Here is a 17,741-nt window from a genome sequence, read left to right as displayed (position 1 = left end):
ACCTTGATGCCTGTTGGAAAAAATTGTTCTCATCTACCTGTTCCTCAGGATAGACACCCACCTAACTCACTGACAGGTTTGAGGTCTAAGAATAACCATCAAGTAAGGCATAAAGCAGGGAGATGTAGGCTTGCCAAAGCTATTCAGCATAGTGATGAAAGAAGGAATCCAGAACAGTCTGGGTCAAAGAGGCAGATGGAGAGGTCCCCAGTTGCTCCTGTTTACAAATGACACTGGTGTGAATGCATCAAGCCACAGGATACTGGAGAACTTCTGGAAGAGATCTGCAATCACTCAAAGGAGTTAGACCTGGCCATTCATACAAGAAGATCGAAAAGATGAAAATTCTCTGTTGTCTTGATTTCAGTATGCACTTAGATGGACACCTCTAGAGCTTGTGCAACAGTGTGTGTGCATGTGTACAAATATACACACACACCACACATCCACATTTCTGTGATGTATGCATATTTACATATATGTATATATGTGTACATACACATGGACGTCTGAGAGGTGGTACAAGTGGAAAATGAACTGGACACAGAGTTGAAAAGGAAAGCAGGCTGAATTTCTGTCAGGACGCTGCATAACTCTTTTGCTGAAAACAAAGGCCCATCCTTTCTACTGGTATTCTACTGGTATTGCTGTATGGCCTGTAATCTGACAATCTCGAAAGAAATGAAAATGACTCTCACAGAGAGCAATGGAGAGGCACATGGTAGGAGGAAGTATACTGGCTGCAACCTGGAATCATCTAGGGACTCCAAAGCAAATGGATGTTATCAAGGAACTGAGCAAGAAGCAAAGATCAGCTCCCACGGCAAAAGCAAGGATCGCAGCAGACAGCCAGCGCTCTGCGAGTGCCCTCATGACACAAGGAAGGCATCAGCCTCCATCCCATTGGCTGGACTCCTCTGGTGAACGCTTAGAAGAGAGATGAGTAGCAGACAACACATGGGCACAGATGGCTGCCTCACTGAAGGAGGCTCCTTCTATGAGTCTTGGACACATTCCAGAAGCACCCCATTCTTTCCCTTGATTCTGGGGAGGAGGGATGGCTTTTGCAAAGCACAGCAGAAAAATCATGGACTTGGGTCCTGTGTCATGTGTCATCCTGGATCCCAATCTCTTCTGAATTTCTTATCTTCTATAAAATGGAGATAATACTTGGAGTACTTACACCCCACAGGGTTATTGTTAAGTTCCACAAAGCATTTCTATATTAATTTTTCTAACTATTATTTATACAGAGGCATTTGGGGAGCATAGGTTGTTCTAGAGATCTAGAGCTGGAGGGGACCTTAGAGGTTGCCAAGGCCAATAGGCTAAAGGAGGTCAAATGACTTGTAAAATGACACAGACAGGAGGAAGAGGTGGGATTTTGACACAGGCTCTCTGACTCCCCAGCCAATGCCCTTCCCCAGTCCTATTCCTATGGGATAATATGGTCACCTAAAAAATGAGGGGGTTGGTCTAGAGGGCATCCAAGGTCTCCTCCAGTTTTAGGTGCTTAACTGATGATACATAATATTATATTTGACCATACAAATACAAATCCACGATTATATTAATTTTTTATTTGTACATCAATGATTATGTTAAACAATTTTTCTATTTTTTAAAAAACTCACTTTATAAAAAATAGAAAATTATCCCAAAATGACTAGCAAAAGGCAAGTTATAAAGTCACTTTCTTTCCCTTTTTTCTTGCAATGGTGCCGTCTGCATGGAGGTAGAGGCTAGGCAATGTTCTGAAGAGCTAGCTTCATCCTCTTCTTCCCCTTCGTATGGACGTTTTCTGCTTCTGTGAAGCTGAAAAAGAAATTTAAAAACTTTTAGCTGAAAAATCTGCCTTCAAACATCTGATGGATAAAAAAACATGCTACAACTGTGATACTGTGGAAAAGGGACAGCCCCTAGAATCAGAGGACCTGAGTTCAAATCTCCCCTCTAACAATTAACAAGTGTGTGACTAGACAAGTCAGTTCACATTCCTAATCCTCAGTTCCCTCCTCTCTAAAACAAGGGAGGTGAACTCCCTTTTCTTTTCTGCAAAATGACAAGACTCAGATGTCGAAGGCTATTCAGGCTTTCCTTCCTCCTAGTGGCACAGAAAATTGTCACTCATCCTTAAAAAGTGCTGTGACAGTGAACTGGTCATTATAAAACACTTTGCAAGCAACGTTTTCAAGAATCGATCAGATGACAATGACTCAACTACTTGGAACAACCAGTTGGAATCACAACAGCGCTCTAATGGCACTCCCAAGCCCTCCAATGAAGGAGGCTTCTTTCAACAAAGATGCCTTTGGTTAGTCCTCTGAAATGGATCAAGTACTTCCAACTTCCGACTTGAGCATCAGAGGGCAATCAAGAAATTCTTTTCCTGGAATTCTCAGCGCTCTCCATACTATGGCACAGATTTGTTTCTATTGTGTCTTATTGTGACTTGTATTCTTTTCCTCCATTAGATTCTAAATTCTTTAAGGTCAAGGAGCCTACTTTGTTAGCTCTGAATCTCCCCTCTCCTCAAGTCCGGGTACAGAGCTTTCTGCATGGCTGATGCTGAACATAAGTTGGTAGAATATGAATTTTAAAGTTCAAAAAGAAATGATGATGTCTTACCTTGAAAAAAAATTCTCTTTAATGATGATTTTAAAGGTGTTTTTCAAATCACAAAATGGGCATTATGTAAATATTTTATATTCTTCGATCCACCACTGGCTCCTCAAACTCAGCCATTTCTCAAACAAAATATCATACCTGGGCTGGGCTCAAAGGCAGACTTGATGACTTAGTTTCCTCCAGAAGCAGAGCATGGAATTTGCTTTTCATCTCTTCATCCTATAAAGAGTTTCAGAACAAAACAATAAATAAGTATAACCTCCATGAAAGGGAGACCTAAAAGAAGCCAATTCCATGATCAAATTATAATGCTGTGCTTTAAAACAGGCACATAGGGAAAGGAGACAGTTTTCTTACAAATTCAAACATCTTCCTGAAGCTTATCCTTAATTAAGCCAACAGGACTCTATACATGCCCAGTTGTTCTCATTAAAAACTAGTAGCCGGGACAGAAGTATTTTGCTTTAATGGAAAATCTCTGGAGATCCAAGGAAACTATTCCCTAACTCAGAATCTAAAAGGCTAGCATACTACCTGCACTTAGGATTTCTAGGGTTAAATAATACCAACATAAAATTTTAGAGAACTGCTGCCTGGCTCCCAGGGACTGCCCCAACAGAGGCTGCTTCAACAGGTCATGCTTAAAAAAGACACAAACCAAAAAGCCAAAACACACCATCTACTATCATTCCAAGAGGTTTTCCTAATGTATCCATCTCCTATCTTTCATGGTCTCTTAGACCACCCAGGCCCAGTACCATGAGCCCAAGAGACATCCCTATCTTCTTTTCTGCTGCCCCCTAAGAACGATGGGATCTTTCTATCTGACTTGCAGCTGCAGCCTTCCATGAGCCTGTCTAGGACAGAAGCTTCCTGAGGGCAGGCCCTGTCTGACTTCTTGAACCCAATACTTTGGATATTGCTTCGCACACAGGAAGTGGTTAAGAAATGCCTTCATCATTCACTCTAATAACTGTATTGGGACTAGATGAGAAGAAGAAAATCAATTTTTCCCACCTTTAGAAAGGCAACTAAACAAGCCATCCAAGATGGAGGAATATTTATTCCTTTCATAAAAGCCTCCAAAAATCGAAGTTAATAGCCTTGGTGGCCCCCATTCTAGAGTTTTAGCATTTTTATGATAAAGGAGTTCATCGTGTCTGACATGAATTAAGTCTAAATAAAAGCAGCGAAGGTAAGACAACTAACGGATTTATTTCTATAGCCATCCCTTCCCATTCGGCATGGCAGCATGGCTTAGCTGGCATAGGTGCCAAAAATCCTGGAGGTAAGCACCCTTCCGACCCAGACTAGGCAAGTTACATAATCTCACAACACTCTCAGTAACCAAGTCTGTACACGATGGAAAAAATGCTAACCTGTACCGGATCTCTCTACCAACAAAGGTCCGATCCCCATCCAATCCCAAACAGTTCTGCTAAAGCCAGTTCAAATACAGCCAACTCTCAGTTGCCCATATAATGGGGGAAAAGAAATGATGACATCTAAAACTAGTCCCCAGACCATTTATTTCTAACTTCCTGACACCAAGACCTTATATTGGTGCAGTGGCAGAAATGCCAACGGATTTCAATTCCCTTCTTCCTCCCCACATCCTGGTACAAGTAGATGGTGCCAGAGGTGGTGCTGCCAGGGAAGAAGGAACGAAAAAGCTCTAGATAATTATCCCTTCCCTATCCTGCAGACTGCTCCTGGAATCACCTTTATCTTCAAGCCATAGCCTCTAGGACCTGGTCATCTGAATATGCCAAATCCTCACCTTCGTAAATCTGTCTCTCACCTATTTCCCAATCTAGGGCCTGGCCCATGTAAAGCTTACTAGGTAAGTATTTATCAAAAATGTCCCATTTCCTCCAGGGTCTCCTCAGAAAGATTACAATGGTCACAGAATGTCAAAGTTAGATGGGTCCTTAGTAGTCAGCCCCATCTGAAATGTTATCCCATCTACAACATATCTCATGTTGGTCATCCAACCTTTGGCTTCCTCTAAGGAGGAAAACTCCACTAACTCTCAAAGAACATCATTTGACTTTGAGACAGCTAGAATGCTTAGCAAGGTTTTCTGACATTGAGCTAAACTTGCTATTTTACAACTTCTCCCCATTGGTCTTTACTCTGGCCTCTGGGGCTGAACAAAAATAAGTCTCTCTCATGTGACAAGCTTTCAAATACTTAAATGGTTATCATATGCTCTGCCTCCTCCCACCCCATTTTATAAAGTCTAAGTCTTATCTTTTTCAGACTAAACAGTCTCAGTTCTTTCAAATGGTCCCCACAGAACATGAACCCAAGGCTGTTTGCCATCTGGGTTGCTCACCTCAGGATACTCTCTAGCTATGACCTTACTGCAACCTGGTACCTAGCTCTGAGCACGGTCACTCCAAATGTGGTCTGACCAAGGTACAATGGTGCTGTCAAGTACTGTTTCCTCAAAAGTTTTTCCTCTTAATGCAGCCCAAAATTACATTAGCTCTTTTCGGCTGCCATGTCACCCTGCTGAATCAGAGTAAGTTCACATGCCAAAACCGCCAGATCTTGTATAGACAAATTGTGAAGTAATTTTTTTAAACACTGGAGTGTAACTGATGGAACTGACACATCACTGCATTATGTTTGGCCTGCTGTTCTAGCCTGTCAAGATCATTTTGGATCTTCAGTTCTGTCAAACAATGTCCTCTTAGCTTCGTGTTCTCTTTCCTCTCCTTACTGCCATCTCAGCAAACTCCTCTTTGATTTACCCAGAAATTTTCACCTCATCCAGATCGACATGGAAATTCTCTACACTATCCCAAGGATTTTGTATCCAATACAATCGTCCTCTCCAAACCCTGCCCTTTTTCTAGGAGCCTTCACTCCTATATAACACACCATAGCCTACCTCCTCAACTCTAGTGACCTACTCCTTCTCTGCATCTCAGTCACACACCGAGGTGGCCCTACCTCTGATCTTCATATCGCTCACAATTATCCCACCTCTATAATGCAGGACTCAAATTCCCCTGAGCATAAAGGGCCTTCTGTCCTCTCACATACAATGCCTGGCACATAGCAGGTACAAATGTTTACTAATTTCCCTTCTCGCCATAATTTCCAGGCCTCCCTTTCCCACTTTTCTTGACTCTAGGATTAACTACTTCACTAGATATTGCCCCTCAACTCTCGAATCACACACCCCCTCGTGGTTCACACAGCATAAAACCCCAGCCTTGGCTTACTTCCCTCATTTTCCTCCCTTGCTCCTACTCTAAAGGCTGCTGAGCAATGCTGCAGGAAGCTCATACCTACAAATGCTAACTGGATCCACTCAGATTTATGTTCTCTTCTCAAATAGGCCTTCCCTGCTAAGGTGAAAGTCCTTTTATCTTTTCCTCTATCCCACTACCTAAATAGGCTTTTTTTCCCCCAAATTTTATTTTTTCAGTCAACATATATCTGCCTTTATTCCCTCCCAGAGCAGGAGACATCTCTGTTTTCATTCTGCTGTTCAGATTCGCCACAGCTTTCCTTCCAAGGAGCAAAGGTCTTTAATTCCATGGCTGCAGTGACCGACTGAATGCAGCGATCCTCCCAAGAACATAAACTCTGACACTTCTTACCAGGAAGCCATGGGACTAGTCGCCATGATCTTCATTTTTTTTTTTTTTGATGTTAAGCTTTAAGCCAACTTTTACACTCTCCTCTTTCACACTTATCAAGAGGCTTCTTCCTTCTTCTTCACTTTCTGCCGTCTGAGTGGTATCGCCTGCACGTCTGAGATAGGTGATATTTTTCCCAGCCATCTTCATTCCAGCTTTTAATTCGTCCAGCCTGGCATTTCACATGATGTACTCTGCTGACAAGTTAAATATAAATAAGGCGACAGCATTCAGCCCTGTCGTATTCCTTTCTCAGACTTGAACCAATCAGTTGTTCCATATTAACCATCTAGTGACGTCCGTGTGGTCGCCCTTTTGGTTGTTGAAAAAGAGTGCCTGTGATGACCACTGAGTTATCTTGATCACATTCTGTCTCTGCCCTGCTGCACTTTGTACCCCAAGGCCAAACTTGCCTATTATTTCAATTATCTTTTTATTTCCTACTTCAGCATTCCAGTCCTCTATGATGAATGTAACAGCTTTCTTTGGTGTTATTTCTAGAAGATGTTGTAAATCTTCATAGAACTGATCAACCTTAAGCTGGTGAGCATCAGGGGCTTTGTTTCCTGCCTCCTCCTCATACAGAAGAGTGGAGAGAGGAGTAGTGTACTCAGCCCCCTTTCTTTCCTTCATCCAGATTCTAAGGCTCTTAGGCTAAAGCATTTCTTTTCTTTTAACTTGCTACTTTCCCCTTTCTTCCCCCCATTCCACCTTTCTAAAGTTGAGTTTCTTCAGACTAATTTTTAAATTAAATGTATTTCTTTAAATTAATTTCTTAGGATTAATCCTTCCCTTCACCAACCTCCCTGCACCTGTCATTGCACTCTCTCCCTTCTCTTTTCCATCAATGGGTGAAGTATGTGTGTGTCTGTGTTCTTTCCTCCTTGAACAATTCAGGTAATGGTGAGGCTCGAGTGTTACCCACTTCCCCTAGCCCTTTCTCATCTGTATAGCCTTCTAGTTGCACACCTCAATTACATGAAATAACTTTCTCCCCCCTCGTGTATTTTCTCTAACACCCCCATTCTATTCCTATTTTAAGATCATCAAAACTCTTCTCAAACCCTTGCTCTGTTTTATTAGACTCGATGACCTCCTCATGACAGGAAAAGTTTATACACTCATTTAACTGCTTATGACTACTCCCTCACCTTTGCTTTTTTATATTTCCTCTTGACCCTTGGGTTCCTATTTCAGAGTTTCCATACGCTCTGGTCTCCTCATCAGGAACGTTTCTCCTGTCAGATAATGTCCAGTTTTTCTGGGTAGGTTGTGCTTGTAAGCTGAAAGCCCATCTCCATTTCCTTTCAGAATATCATATTCCTAGCTCTCCATTCCTAACAAGCAGTGGCTGCTAAATCATGTGTGACCCAGCTGGTGGCTCCAAAAGTTGAATTCTTTCTTCTAGCTACTTGCAGTATTTATATTTGTCCTGGATTTTGGGCTATCATGTTTCTGAGAGTTTTCATTTTTTTTATTTCAGTTGTAACCACAGGATTCTATTTCTTCTTTCCCCCTGGGCAAAGTTTTAAGATTTCTTGTAATATAATGTCTCAGCTCTTGTTTTGGCCACGGCTTTCAGGCAGTCCAGGGACTCTTAAAGTATCTCTCCTCCACCTGCTTCTCAGGTCAGTTGTTTTACTATGAAATGCTTTATGTCATCTTCATTTTTTTCCTACTATTTTGACTTTGTTTTAATATTTCATGGTGTCTCATGGGGTCATTGACTTCTAGCATATAGTTCTATATCTCTTATGACAAGCTATTCCTTTCTCCTTTCTTTTCCAAATTTTTCATCTGGTGCTTTCATTTTATTTATAAAAATCTTTTTTACCTTTTTTTCCCCACTAACTCCTACTTTCTCTCTTCTATGTATGCCTGCCATATCTGCATACACGCTGTGTTTGTCTTTGAGGCTTTGTAGGTATTTTAGTCATTCTCTTCTAGTTATGGCTTCAGGATCTCTGTCATCGTATCTGCTCCTTATGGTGGGATCCTTTTTTAAAATTTGCTTTGACGGCTTTCTATTGGGAGTTTATTTCAGGGCCAGGGGCTGAAGCTTGTGTCTTCTTGGGTCCTTCTGCTACGTTCTTGGGGTAACGATGTGGTGTTGTTCTAGGATGTCAATAGCTCAAGCTGGAGACCTGCAAGCTTTCAGTGCTCCCCAAGTGGTGTGATCCAGGGAAAGTCTGATCATTGCCTCTTGGTCTGAGCTCTGAGAGTTACTGATCATGATTTGGGTCTGAACAGGCCAGCGGGCTCGCTCCAGAGTTTCAGTAGAGTTCTGTTGGACTCAGCCACTCTCAGCCAGTTGGGAAGCTCTGCTCCTTCCATAGGACAGAACTGCAGGCTTTCCCCTTGGTTTGAGATTCCTGGTCTGGTTATAATGCTGCAGGCTTCTGACTGGACTGGAGGCTGACCTGAGACAAAGCTCTGCTCCTAGGCTGTGACCCACATGGATGCTGCCGCTTGCTTCTGAACTAGCTACTTGTTCAGTACACATCCTAGGCCTTGACAGTCACTCCACCCTGGAAGTCACCCTGAGGCCAAGTCCTTTCCTCAGCCTGCCCTGGATCTTCGACCTAGACCTGGGTAATGAGTGACAAAGCTAACAAGTCAGAATGTGTTCCTACAGCCTGCACAAGGTCAGGCTCTTCTGTGTGGGTCTGGGGCCTCTTCTTGCCCTGATACATATCTTCAGTCCTCTTTCAGTCTCTGTCCCAGAATATCCTATAAAATACTTCCTGGCTAGACTCACATTCCCAGCATCTACAGGCCTCTGTCTCCCTATGCTGACTGAGGCTGGAAAAAAAGATACGCTGATATTTTCCTTCTTTGATTTCCACACCAGGGCTCAGTCCCAGCGTGTTTTTCAGATTCGTGGGGGAAAGCTCAGCTGTCTTCCTTCCTGCTACTGGGGTTCCATACCCCCAATATTCTCCTCAAGGCTCTAAAAGAATCCTTCCCCTCCACTGGACTTCTTGACCTCTCTACGGAGCTCTGTGGTGTGGATGGACCACCCTCTCTGGCTTGTTGTGCCCCTGCTCTCTTGTCTGACAGCTCTTTCTCAGACCCCTTTGCAGAATCATTGACCTCATCATGCCATCTAACTATGGGGCTTATTGGTTACCTCTTCAGCTCAAATGAGTTTAATAATCATCTTGATGAGATGACTCCCAGATCTGTATATTCAGCTCTTGTCCCTCCAGAATTCCAGTCCTGGATCACCAACAACCTACTGGCCATCTTTAAATGGCAGTACTATGGGCAACACATACTCAACAGGTCACAACTTTCCGTGGGCCTCAGTTTCTTCATCTGAGAAATAAGGGACTGAACTAAACAGCCTCTGTAATCCTTTTCAGTTCTAAGTTCATGATCCCATGTCCAAAACCTAGTTCTTCATCTTTCCCCCAAGACCCTCCCCATTTAATTATTTTCCTATTTCAATTGTTGGCATCACCATCCTTTCAGTCCTTCTTGTGCCCTCACTCTCTCACCACCCCCCTCATATCTAACCATTTTACAAAATCTGACTGATTCTACCTTTACAACATCAGTCAGATCTGTCTTCTTTTCTCCAATGACAAGCCCATCACCCAGATTCAGGTCCTCCTTACCTCTCTCTCACCTGGACTACTGTAAAAGCTTCCTAAATGGTCTGACTACAGCCTCTTCTCCAATCCATCCTCCACACAGCTGCCAAATTGACACTCCTAAAGCAAGGGTCTGATCATGTGACTTCTTGGCTCAAAAAGCTCAAATCACTCCCTAGGACAGTCTAGGATAAAATGCACACTCTAAGCTGGCTCTAGTCTATCTTGACAGACTGATCAGGTTTTAGACTTCCACATACCCCCTCACCTCACTGCTTCCTCCAAAGAACAGCACTGGCTGCTACCCCTCTACAAAGACACCTCGCCTCACTTCATGCCCCGGCACCACCCTTCTGGTGCTTCTTCTCCAAATTACTTTCTACAGATTTGTCAATGAGCACAGTATTTTTTACCCTACAAGAATGTAATCTCCCTAAAGACAGAGAAGGCAATGGCCATTTCATTTGTGTTCTGGCATCCCCAACACCCAAATCCAAGCTGGTTCAGACCATGTGTCTGAACATCAACCTAGCGATGCTTCAGAAGGCTAGTCACCAGAGGAGCTATGGGAGGATGATATTCCCAGCCAGAGTGACTCATTAAGATCATGAGTTATAAAAAGGCAGTGATCTACTGCAAGTATACCCACAGTAACAAAAATTCAGATCCCTTGAATGACCAATGATTTCCTTATCTACTTATAATAGTTCTACTCCAGATAAAGATTACAAGTAAAACACTGTACTGAATTTAAAAGCATTGTTCATACCTAACTCCTAGTCATGACCCAGAATATAAACTCATGGAAAAAGGGACCCTGCCTCAGTTTAGCCTTCATCTGTTAGAACACAGAGAAGGAACCAAGATGCCTGATTCTTGTCTCCATCTGAATCCCTAGTGACAAAGGCTCCTTTTTGTTTCCAAATCACTTGTCTGAAGAGCCCTCATCTTCCAAATCAACATAATTTGACCAGGGCTTTTTGTTTTGGGGGTTATTTGGGGTGGGGGGAGTGACACTATTTCCAGAGCAACACCCTAAGCCTTTATTTGTAAATGTTTACAAGATTCCATGTATGTGAAAAAAGCTGGCCTTAAACAAAACTGTCAAAAGGGCAGAGTTCTTCAGCACAACTAGGCTTCCCGAATCCTAGGGCCTATCTCTGTCCCTTCTATCCAAATCTGTTCCCCACTGAAAAAAGATGATCAATGAATTGCAACCTGGTGTGAATTTAGGCCAATTATTTCTCCCAGAGGTAACTTTATACCTTTATTTGACTGAAAGAGAAAACTTCTTGGTTCCCTGGCTCCCAGTCTAGCTATGCTTGAATATGCCCCCTTTCTCTCCTCTGATACTGCTGGTACAGACCCTCACATCCCATCACTATTGCCCCAAGTCTCTCCCCCTTTACCTGTCAAATTGAGTGCAGATCTATTCCTGTCATCCAGCTCTCCTTTCAATATACTATGGTATTGTCCTTGTATCTATTTATCAATTTACCTAATGCTATTAAATGTCTTCCAGCTTATAATTGTGCTCTCAAATTAATGGTGGTTAAAGCCCTCTGAATCCCACAGGAAAGAGCAAATGAATGAGCCACCTTTTCAACATGTTCAAGGTCAGCTCTGCCAAAGGTTAGGGTGATAAATGCTAGGGGTCAGCAGAGTGAAGACATAGCCTGCACAGTCAACTTACAATCTAAACAGGATGGTTAACACGCCATTAGAAAAGGAAGAGTAATTCATTCTAAAGACTCAGGGAGCAGACCAATGAGGGTAATGTTATCACTAAAGAACATTTTTTCCATGATCTTGGGGACCTCCCAAACATTTTACTTAACACTGCCTTGACACAACCTGATGCCCTTCCTTGCATGCTGAACACTTTTAACATGGCTGGGGTACAGTCCACCCTCCATCTCCCAACACTGAAAAGACCTTGGCACACTATTAAGTAAAGTGAAACTGAAATCTGCCATATGACATATGGCCTGCATTGAACTCATGACACCTTCATTTGATTTTAATGACAGACAATGGCTAGAAGGAAATTCTTCCAAGGACAAGAAACTCATCCTTTGCAGAGCTCCATCTGCCTATCCCACATCCCTCCAATGCTCTGAACTAAAACTCGGACCTGACATTTATTCACCCTGAGTCTAAGCAATGTCTCAGAAAAAAACACCCACTCTACCTGTGCTCCTATCCCCCTGGGGACTTTGGCGCCTTCACTGTAACTCAATAACTCAGTTTATTATATAATAAGTACCCACCTACCCAGGGGATCAGAATTTTCTGACATTAAAACTATGCTTACTTCTAAAAAAGTCACATTACAATTACAAAGTGTCCCAGGGCACAGCACCCTGCACTTTGCCCCCAGGGTAGCTGTCTACCTAGTCATCTCCCAGTCCCAGCTCAGGGTTTAGTGATGAGTTCATTAAATGAAATGCCTGTCAACTGTTGGGTTCATCTGAACATCACTGGGGCCCCAAACTGAAAGTTTTGATACGTCAACAGTCAGCAACTCAGCACAGAAAATATGGTAGTCATTTTGGTGTAAGAACAATCTTAATACGTACCTGAAGCCATGGATGTGCCAAGGCTTCTTCTGTCATGTAGCGTTTCTCTGGATCCACTACCAGCAACTTCTTAACAAGATCCAAAGCTAAAACCAAATGATATGACAGGTTACCCATCAATCAATCAATTAATTCACCCACTAAACAATATTAAAAAGTCTGGGCATTATTACAATGACAGGTTACAGAACTTCCAAGTTGGAAGAGACAGCAGGATCCATTTGGTCTAATCTCTACCTAAGGAGGAATTGCATTTCTAACAGCCCCCAATTCAAAGTGGCCCCGAAGTCTTTACTCTAAATACCTCCAGGGAGAGGAAAGCCACTCCCCTCCCAGGGAAGCCTATCCCACTTTGGAATGGCAGAAGTAACCTTCTTTGCATCTCCCTCCCACCACTCTTGGTTCTGGCCTCTAAAGTCAAGCAGAACAAGGCCCCACAGCCTTATTCCCTTTAGCTCTTCTCTCCATGTTCAACATTCTCACTTTCTTCAAATCATGTTCTGCGGCATGTGAGCCTTTTTTTGGAGTCTGGGACCCCTTTGGCAGTCTGGGGAAACCTATGAATTCCTTCTCAAAAATCATGGAGTGTTTTTTGCTTTTTTTTTTAAACTTATAAGTGAAGGAGAGGCTAAATTTCAGATATTGGTAAAAATGAAGACGTAACTAAGGTGAGGGCTCCTGATCTAGTCCGGCCCCCTTATTTCACAGATGAAGAAAGTGAATCTCACACAGAAGGGATTTTTCCCCAGGTCACACTGCTCATCAATGGCCCAAGAAGGAATGGAACCCAGAGAGATCAGAGGACCCACTCTACATGCTATTTAAACCGACTTTAAACCCATGACATCCTTCCTTACAATGAAGTCAACTTCCCCACTCATCTCTTCTTACCACATTCTTCAAAACAGACTGAAGGGCGCTAAGGACGGCCTTTTCAAATTCTCTTCTCCTTTCCCTCTCGTCCTCTATTACCTTGCTGTATAAATTCCAAATGAATTAAATCTTAAACTCTTCCAGACAGTACTGAAAATATCTCCACTTCTTAGCACACGGGCTGTCCCGATGTCACACGCATGAACTGATCACATCAAGGCTTGGGTAAAGAACCTTTCTTTTACAGTGTAAGAGCATTAGAACAGGGCTTTACGCAGGGTTAATATAGAAAGGAAGCAAAACCAACCTAGGGATGGCTCAAACACACTTTAATAATGTGCCATCCAGAAAAAATATTTTGACTTTCTATTACTGATGTTACATTCTTTAGCCATGAAAGTTCAGCCTTCCTAATTTTTGTTCTTACTTTTTATTCTAGAGAATTACAAAAGTTGCATTTTAAAAACTATTTGTAGTGAAGTTACTCTCTACGCTGGTATCTTACGCTCCTTGCTACACCTGCAGCATTCAAACACAAATCTGCAAAACAACCCAAGACATGAACCTTGCTGATAACCCAGCAGCCAGTGCCACAGAGTCAAACTGATGTGGAATTAAAAGGTTCAAAGCATAGAGGGAGCAAACCCCGCCTCTCCTGGTTACCCCACAAACGCTTAACCCTTTCAATATATCCATCCATACCATTGTCGGAGACGGTTTCCCAGACTTCTGGAATGAGTTTATATTTCCCACTGACAATCTGATCCTTCAAAGGGACTTGAGTCTTATGTTCCGAGAATGGTGGATATCCACTAAGACTTAGTGGGGATGGAAAGGAAAAAAAACCATCATGTTTTCAGAATCAGTTTCTCTGAATTATCAAAAGTCAATTTTAGTGTTCAATTTCAATTTAATTTTAACAATAGTATTAGAACACTCTTTTAAATACTACTTATCTACATACATCTAACTAGCTCCACTCAGATTCTGAGGCCCAGAAAATGACCTTACCAAACGAAGAGGATAACACCCAAACTCCAGCAGTCCACAGCACGAGTGTAGCCAGCGGAGCCCATGGAAAGGACAACCTCTGGAGCCAAGTAGGTGGGCGTGCCACATAAAGTTCTCATAAGAGATGTCTCCCCAAGAATCTTCGATTGCCCAAAATCAGTAATCTATAATTCAGGGCCAGAAGGATTCATTTTATAGGACATACTCACACAAAGAATGCCAGCTGGCTCAATTCACATGGTTTAACACCAACTTAAACCAACTGTCTTAAATCCAAGGTATTTATAATTCAGTGGCTTACAATTTTAATACCATCAAGAATTAGTGTTTGTCCTGTACTTCCCTGTATTTTTGTGAAGCAGAGGTGACCAAATGTGCAACATCACCTGTGTGTGTGAGGAAGTGCCCCAGGTTCCAGCAGTGGCCTAGGACACTCTGAGGCTAGACGCCTTGACCATGGTCACTCAGCCAGGATGAGCCAGGCAGCCAGACGGGAACCGAAGTCTTCCTGGCTCCAAGGCTGGCTCTTTATCTGACTATGCTCTGCCTCCTCTCAACGAGAGGAAACCGTGGAGGAAACAAAGAAAGGATGCAGGACAAAAGCAAACCACCAAGAATGCTGTGCTCTCATGGACAAAAGATTCCCATGGATACAGTTCATATTCCAAGGTTGTTGAACCTTTCAATTCTGATAAATAACAATTTAAAAGAGGTTTCTGATGAACCACTGAGAATTTGCTGGAGCACAGAAGTCAAGACTCCTTACCTTTATAAGACAGTCCTCTTTCTGAGATGACAGAAGCACATTTTCAGGCTTTAAGTCCCTGTGTATAATACCATTTTCATGAAGGTACTACAGAGACAGAAACGAGTGACACTCAGGAGATCAACTATGCAGCAAAGTTAGAAAATCCATTTCAAAAGCAGTTCATCTTTCAAAATAACTGAATATAATTTCAAGGTACATTGTTCAGAAGAGTCCTAAAAACATACAAGTTCGCCAGAGATGATCTTACTTTTAAAATTCTATTTATGAGACTGTTTTTCATAAATAAATTTGTAAGACTGTAGTAAAATTCTATTTATAAGACTGCCTCAGAAAAAGCAGAACACGAAAATCACCTCATGCTAATTTATCGTTACCCAATTCTTCTCCAAGGTAAGGTCAACTTCCTAAAAGAGAATCACCAGTCTCTTTTCACAACATAATTTTCCTTTCCTAAATAAAGAGAAACATAAGATGCCAAGTTTTACAAAATCCTAAAATTCCTTTGAAGAGAAAGCAGAAATCTAAACTTCCTCATTCCCACAGCCCAGGCTTGAGACTATTCATAAGAAAGGGAGTCAACACTGAGATTAATTTAGTCCTATTTCTAAATAGGATAGAGTCTTCATGATTTCTTTGTTTTGAGACAAAGTTCAGGTTTTTTTGCTTTTCATTGATTCTACAGGCCACCCATCTCCCAGGAAACCCAGCTCCTTTACCCAAAACTCCCACTCAGGAATAAACAGGGCAGACTGTCCCAGCTGGGACTCACATGGATCAATCCCAGGAAAAGGGGAGTAAAGGTACTTTCTAAGCCAGTCTCCAAATTTGGGGAGGCATTTGGCTCTTCCCAAAAGAATGGAACACTGGGACAAAATGTTTAAACGGGGAGAAAACAAAATGAGGGAAGGCTTACTTCTCTACAGAGCTCAGTCCAGGAGGAGAAAGGTTCCTTTTAGGATTAAGTGCTTCCCAGTATGCTGTCAATCACTTACTAAATTAACAAACAAGCTAATTGAGGCCCTAGTGAAAGAGTTGTTATAAAAGTTTGGCACTTTTCAAGTGTAGGAAGGATTAAAGTGAAGGAAACAAGAGTTAGATACACTGAGAACAGAAACAAGACAAATTGTTCTCATAAAGTTCTTTTACTCGTTTTGAAAAGGAAGCATCCCACTTCACTCACTATCTGCTTCATGTAACAATGCCATTAAAGGTAAAACCAGAAACAAAGGAGTAATGACAAGAGGGGTGATTCTCGCTGGAATTCCTCTATGCCAGCAGAGCTAGGGTTAAGCAGGTCTTTAGAGATCGCTCACCCAGCTCAGCTTTTCCCCCTCAAACTTCACTCATATCATGCAATGTATAGGTATAGATATGCAGGGATGTATGTGTGTGTACTTAAGCAATGAGATAAATCTAGAATTTTCCAAAATTTTCCAAAAAACTTCTATAAAGGTACTGTTATTGTCTGTCCTTCCTTCCCAAAGAAGGCCCTGACATCGGGGAGGGGATGCTATGACTTGCAAGAGAATTGGATTCAAGTGAGTCAGGGCTATGCAGTCACCAGCCTCACTGTGTCCTTCGGAGCCAGATATCCATCAGGATGACTGGAGATGGCCACTAGTGGTTATGTTGGATCTCTTCAAAGAATGAATGGGACTACCCTGGTTTAATGGATGTTCCAGGTCAACAGATTTAAAAGAAAAATATTAGAACAAAAATCAGAAATGTAACCGCCTAGCCTATAAGACAATGCAGCAAGTACCTAGTTAGCTAAGTGAAGCTGGTGGAAGGCTTTGGCCAAGTACAAAAGAGATATTCAGAATTGCCTCTTTGCCTCTTCTTGGGCCCAAGCGTCCCTTGGGTTACTCCGTCTTTGGGGCAAATGAGCATCTCTCAAGGCCCCTGTTCGTTCAAACTGAATTGATCTCATGAAGATACAACAGATATACAGAAGAGTGAAGTTTGTTTTTTTCCAGAACTGAGCACTCATCTACCTTTACAGCGAGGAGCATCTGATAGAAGTACAGCTTGCAGGTAGCTTCACTCAATCTTTTATTCCTTACTACTCTCTCAAACAGCTCTCCTCCTTCCATCCTGAAAAAGAGAAGGAGAGCACCTCAGAGCTGGAAAGGACCTTGGCCCCTCCCACTCCTGATGCAAAAATTCCCTCAATAACATACAAGTAGAATAGAAAAGGTACAAGCTTCAGCGGTCACATTCATTGCCAAGAAAGTCCACTGAATACTGAAAGAACCAAATATTAAAACTAAATCAAAAGTCACAGCATTTTTAGACATTCCTTATTCAAAATTTCTGAACAGATGATGAAGGAACATAGAATGCTAGAGCTAATCTAATCTCCTCATTTCCCAGATGTGAGAACTGAAACCCCCAAAGGATACATGACTAACCAAAAGCCACTAGAACCTACATCTTCTAGGTCATGGTCCAAAGCCTTTTTAAAAATTGTGATTCCCAAAGTCATTCATATTCATAAATATTTTAAAACAAGAAAAATAAGGAAGAGGGCTATGTAAGACACTATTGATCTCTGCCACAGAGTATTTGGGGGGAGCAAGGTAGTATTGAATTCCTATTTTGCCACCACCTGTTGCTTCCCTCCAGGTCC

The 17,741-nt window shown here is 42.2% G+C and overlaps 1 protein-coding gene across 4 annotated transcripts in view; it reads right to left on the bottom strand.

Moving 5' to 3' along the window:
- Nucleotides 1-1,565: 1,565 nt before the first annotated feature.
- Nucleotides 1,566-17,741, bottom strand: part of CHEK2 (checkpoint kinase 2) — a 46,286-nt gene continuing 30,110 nt past the window's right edge. For 3 of the 4 annotated variants that reach the window (XM_072600066.1, XM_072600067.1, XM_072600068.1), the window contains 7 exons: nucleotides 17,107-17,206; nucleotides 15,110-15,196; nucleotides 14,344-14,507; nucleotides 14,035-14,150; nucleotides 12,460-12,545; nucleotides 2,767-2,847; nucleotides 1,566-1,815 (listed from right to left, as the gene is read on the bottom strand). In XM_072600066.1, coding sequence (XP_072456167.1) covers nucleotides 1,690-1,815; nucleotides 2,767-2,847; nucleotides 12,460-12,545; nucleotides 14,035-14,150; nucleotides 14,344-14,507; nucleotides 15,110-15,196; nucleotides 17,107-17,206 — 760 coding nt within the window. In that variant the 3' untranslated portion in view covers nucleotides 1,566-1,689. Of the gene's footprint in view, nucleotides 1,816-2,766; nucleotides 2,848-12,459; nucleotides 12,546-13,350; nucleotides 13,436-14,034; nucleotides 14,151-14,343; nucleotides 14,508-15,109; nucleotides 15,197-17,106; nucleotides 17,207-17,741 lie in introns of all 4 variants that reach the window. The other variant, XR_011965273.1, reaches the window with a different exon arrangement.

Source organism: Notamacropus eugenii, chromosome 4 (assembly GCF_028372415.1).
Source record: "Notamacropus eugenii isolate mMacEug1 chromosome 4, mMacEug1.pri_v2, whole genome shotgun sequence".
NCBI lineage: Eukaryota > Metazoa > Chordata > Mammalia > Diprotodontia > Macropodidae > Notamacropus > Notamacropus eugenii.
The sequence above is the reverse complement of the archived record's forward strand: the minus strand, read 5'-3'. Positions and strand labels throughout refer to the sequence as shown.